At 45.1% G+C, this 5,000-nt stretch overlaps 2 protein-coding genes and 1 long non-coding RNA gene across 6 annotated transcripts in view; 2 read left to right on the top strand and 1 right to left on the bottom strand.

Annotated features, from left to right (window-relative positions):
- The window catches only part of aff1 (AF4/FMR2 family, member 1), an 8,090-nt gene extending 7,291 nt beyond the window's left edge, over nucleotides 1-799 (top strand). For all 4 annotated transcript variants that reach the window (XR_012397016.1, XM_073935589.1, XM_073935590.1 and 1 more), the window contains one exon: nucleotides 140-799. Coding sequence is in view for 3 of the 4 variants with exons in the window: in XM_073935589.1 (XP_073791690.1) it covers nucleotides 140-368 (229 nt within the window). In the remaining variant the exon portion in view is untranslated. The remainder of the gene's footprint in view (nucleotides 1-139) is intronic.
- A 2,145-nt stretch (nucleotides 800-2,944) lies between these two features.
- Nucleotides 2,945-4,098, bottom strand: LOC141379931 (uncharacterized). The gene is made up of 3 exons (XR_012397017.1): nucleotides 3,637-4,098; nucleotides 3,381-3,516; nucleotides 2,945-3,195 (listed from the first exon to the last, which is right to left on the bottom strand). It is a non-coding gene; the product is annotated as an uncharacterized lncRNA (long non-coding RNA).
- The window catches only part of klhl8 (kelch-like family member 8), a 9,064-nt gene continuing 7,801 nt past the window's right edge, over nucleotides 3,738-5,000 (top strand). The window contains exons 1-2 of the mRNA NM_001110480.2: nucleotides 3,738-3,793; nucleotides 4,531-4,715. Coding sequence (NP_001103950.1) covers nucleotides 4,548-4,715 — 168 coding nt within the window. The 5' untranslated portion in view covers nucleotides 3,738-3,793; nucleotides 4,531-4,547. The remainder of the gene's footprint in view (nucleotides 3,794-4,530; nucleotides 4,716-5,000) is intronic.

The raw sequence follows: 5,000 nt of genomic DNA, 5'->3' as shown, positions 1-5,000 counted from the left end.
ACACCTGCGCTCACTGTCATTATGGGCTGTGTCCTCTGCTGGTGTGGCAGATCTCCACAGTGAACACTGATCTCAGACCTGCTGCATTAGTCAGTGTTATTGCTGTAGTAATGTTGTGTCTCTCTCTCACTGATCTCAGGTCTGCTGCAGGATCTGGATGCGTCCGTCGGGCCTCTGAGTCTGAGCTCCCCCATCAGTGCACTGCTGCAGTACACACACCTCGGCCTGCAGCGCCTCAGACTGCACACACACACACACTGAAGAGCAGCTCAGTCTACGCACACGCACACACACACACACACCGTGTTGCTGTCGGAGCAGAGGTGCTTTTCCGTTGTGTTTTGCTGAGCTGCAGTGTTATTGATTAGCTTATTGATCAGGGTATTGATCAGGGTATTGATCATCTTTTTCATTGTCATATGTGACCTTTGACTCATGTTGGTGTGTCTGACCTCTGACCTCATGCTTGTCTTCAGTTGTGACACACTCAGGGAGTGGTTGTTTTCTTCAGGACAGTACTGTGTGTGTGTGTGTGTGTGTGTGTGTGTGTGTGAGTTTGCAGATGTTTATTAAATGGTTTATGATGAAGTGCAGGACGGAGCTCTGCAGGCCTGTGATTGGTCGTTCTCTTATTTCCTGTCTGATGTCCTGTGGAGCTGCTCGGACTCAGACTGTGTTCAGCAGACTCGTGTCCCTGTGTGTGTGTGCAGCTGGAGCTCTGCTGTCGCTTGTGTTTTGGGCTTTTCCTCAGGATCTTCAGGGAATTTAATTAAATTCTTTATCATCATCATCATCATCACCTCGTGCTCCTCTTCTGTGTCTGCATGAGTCTGCTGTGATTCTCCACACACACACTGAGATCAGTCATAGTACAGCAGATGATCTGTTTGTGTGTGTGTGTGTGTGTGCGTGCGTGCGTGCGTGCGTGCGTGCGTGCGCTGGTTTAAAGGCTGACTGTAGACGTCTCTGATTAATCTCCAGTGTGTGGAGAGTGATGTGTACACAACACCAATAATACACCCTGGCTTCTGAAGACCTCATTCAGCCAACATGCGCACAGAATAAATCCTCGTGTCCCTGTCTTCTGATCATCTCGATGGACACTCTAGGACAGGTCTGACCACTGGGAAACTCTTAAAACTCGGCCGTCCTGCAGTTAGCCAGACCATAACACACCTGAATAACTGAAGCTGACAGTTGGGTCGCCACCCGTCCCTTAATCCAGAATCGTCCCGTATTTGAGAATGAAATTGCGTGTCACGTTTTGAATCAGTAGGGGACGGGTTCTGACCCATACTTTCATCATATTTTTTAAAGTAGCAGACGCATTTACTGATTGGGTAATACCTGACCTCATCCTTAGTTTGATTGGTCTTTGTCCAGTGAGGAGGGTGGGTCTTTAAAGCAGTCTGTCATGTCTTGACCGGGTAATGGCAGATACTTCTCCAGGTAAAATAAAGAATAATAATATCTGTATTTAATATTAACTGAGTAAACAATGTCAACAGCTGAAATCACAGTGAAATAAAGGCCACAGTCAAACTTTATCTCAGCAGTAGATGTGGCCTGGTTTTCACACACTGGGTCACGCGTTGTAATTTGTAAACATTCTGTAAATACGCTGAAAGTGGATCATATTCCAATGCAAAATTATGATTTGGATAAGGTTAAGTCAGGCATATAAACATTAATTAAAACCATAAAACATTACATTTAATACATTAATAAACAACATCATGCCCATGTGAAGAAAATAAACTAGTAAATTGCAGCTATCCTTATTTTTTAATTATAATCAGGCTATATGAACACTTTACTAGCTGATGTTTGTCTCTAGTTTATGCATGTGCTGTGTCCATGTCTGGATAGGTGTTACTGCAAATATTAACACATATTTTAGCCAAAATCTGTTATCAAACCCATTAAAATTAGGTTAGTATGTTCTCCTCTCCTCTGGGTTCCAGCAGGTGTATTAAACACAACATCAGCTATATCAGTGCTGCAGAGTTGTAGAAGAGAAGGACTGACTGCATCTGTTTACAGACTTCAATAAAAGAGGGTGTATTTTAATGTCCAAGTGTTCGGACTTTCCTGAAAACATATATTTAGTTGCGATTTAAAACCACTGACATGCTATTGTGGATGTCCCCGCTGGAGTATGCGACCTTTTTTTGTATTAAAAGTGGTACATAGATACCACCATACATTTTTTTTTCATAGATATATCTATCTATGAAGGTGGTAGCTAACAGGCTAATCCTGACACAGGCTAATAACACGACACCGGCAGCGGGAGTGCAGGAATGTCCGTCAGTACCTCTCATTATCCCATGGGTCTACAGTGACCGGTCAAGCTTATTTTTCTAATCTATTTTAAAGCTTGTGCATCAGAGGGTTAGGGCAGTGTTTCCCTCCACCGATATAAAGTTTAATGCTGTCATCATGGCCCGTCAGTTTGAGCTGCTGTAAGCGTGTGTGGCCACTGTACGTCGCTGCAGCGCGGTGTGACCGAATTCACCTGAGTGTGACGCTGGACAGGGTTTGACCAAACTGAACCAAGGCCGTGTAGAGGAGATCGAGTGCACTGAACATGTTTGATTAGAGAGCGCTTCCACAATACCCTCAAAGTGCTCTATTTACAGCCACTGATGCTGCAATGCAGCAATAATTCATCTTTAATACTAATTAAAGGAAACTTGAGATGGACTGCTATTGTCACACCGTTAAGTTGACCTGAAACTACTTTTAATATAGTTAGTTCAAAGATGCAGATGTTCTCTCCGGCAGTTTAGTATAATACTCACTCTGCTGCTGTTTGACCAAACTCAAGCATGCTTCATGTATTATTACAGCATACAGCGTCTTTTATGCACTTTAAATATACTAATAGTGCAAGAATACACTTATAAATATTTACAATATTACAACACAATGACAAAATAAATCCGTCATGACTTATTTTTACCTTTATTATGAACACACAGTCAAAACAATCAAACAACTGAAGAGAGCAGGTCATTTCTATACCTGCACACACTGACACACTCAGGTGATGAGCGCAGGTTTCCACAGGCCACAGTATGATCTGACAGAGTTTCAGACTGGTGGTGTCGTGATTCTGCAGACTCTCCACATACACTCAGTCCAGCAGCTGCTGCTGTCCTCACGGCTCCACACAGGGGTCCTGACCAGTGTCTGGTGAGATGGAGAAACAGCCCAGAGAAATGTGCTTTACACATGTTGTGTGCTCATGTGGCCAGTTTATTGCTCACTTGATGTATTAATTATGCATTTTCTAATCATTGTTGATCTCACACCCAGAGAAAACCCACACTAACACGGGGAGAACATGCAAACTCCACACAGAAACACCAACTGACCCAGCCGAGACTCGAACAAGTGACCTGAGTGCTGTGAGGCCACAGTGCAAACCACTGAGCCACCGTGTCGCCCAGTTTCACTCCAGTAAATGTATTTGGCCTCCGCCCACCTCCAGCTTGATCAGTTCATGATGTCCTGTACAGTGGTAAAACATATGCTGGATAAGTTGGCGGTTCATTCTGCTGTGACGACTACAGATTAATAAAGGGACTAAGCCAAAAAGAAAATGAACAAATGAATGAATAATGTTTTTACTAGTGTAATGGCCAGGCACCACACGCACGAGCCCGCGAAAAAACACGCAACAAAAGCGAAGTCGTTGATAGGACTACAGTTCCCAGAGTTCATAGCGCGGAGAACACGGAAGTGCCGTCGATCGGATCACAGTGAAAGTGCTGCTGTGGAAAATGCGGTAAAACATCGACAGAACACCTGCACCCACACGATTACCTCACTGTTATGCTTTTCACTTTAACAGGGAACTGGCAGGAAGTCTCATCATCTTTTCTGCATGTAAATCCGCGTCGTGTGTCGTGTTTACCGTCGCCCCGTCGCGTTTCTGCTGTTCAAACTCAACATTATAGTAAATAAAGCTAACACTGCTGAGGGAAAGAGCATTTACAGCCTGACAGTGCAAACATTCAACACCTGACAACTCCTACATCACAGCAGCATAAGATGGCGTGCTCGCTGATCAGATATACAGTGTCGAGAGAGAGAGAGAGAGAGAGAGAGAGAGAGAGAGAGAGAGAGAGAGAGAGAGTGTGTGTGTGTGTGTGTGTGTGTGTGTGTGTGTGTGTTGTGTTATTGATGCTGCTTCAGTTTCAGACTCAAACCATCATGAAGGATCTGTTAATGTGCTGATAATCAGCCGAGTCCGTGTTAAAGAGTCTGTTCACCACTAAAGAATATCTGCACTGTGAACCCTCAACAAAGATGCTCTGTGTGTCTGTGTGTGTGTGTGTGTGTGTGTGTGTGTGTGTGTGAGAGAGAGAGAGAGAGAGATAGTTTGGTGTAGTGTGAAGCACGTGAGTGTGTGTCTCAGTTTGAGTTTGTAAATTGTCAGAGTGTGTGTGTGTTAAACTGTGCTGTTTCCCAGAGAGGATTGACAGTTGTTTTGATTGTGTGTGTGTGTTTGCGTGTACACAGGTGTGCTTGAGCGAGACATGGTGCCTGAACATGGGAAGCAACAGAAACGCTCGCCGCAGCCGTCAAACAGCGAGGCCGACGCAGATGGATCCTTTGTGTTTGAGGCGCAGGAGGCCTGGAAGGATTTCCACAACTCGCTGCGGCAGTTCTATGAGAACGGAGAGCTCTGCGACGTCACGCTGAAGGTGTGTGATGCTGTGTTCACACTCTTGCTCACATCTGACAGACCAGCGTTCTGCATCCGCTCTCAGCCGGGGTTCATGTACAGCGCTGTATGAGGAGCAGACGTGTGTGAGTGCAGCACACTCTACAGCCTACAGGGGGCGCTTTACCTGTAAACCCTGAAACTTATGACGCTGCAGAGGTTAATGACATGAAGCTGAGAGTGTAGAGACACACACACACACACACACACACACGCACGCCCACACACCCACGCACGCAGTATGGTAAACACAGCAGATCTGTTT

This window comes from Danio rerio, chromosome 21 (genome assembly GCF_049306965.1).
Source record: "Danio rerio strain Tuebingen ecotype United States chromosome 21, GRCz12tu, whole genome shotgun sequence".
Classification (NCBI taxonomy): domain Eukaryota; kingdom Metazoa; phylum Chordata; class Actinopteri; order Cypriniformes; family Danionidae; genus Danio; species Danio rerio.
Note: the sequence above shows the minus strand (reverse complement) of the source record. Positions and strands in the feature narration are given on the sequence as shown.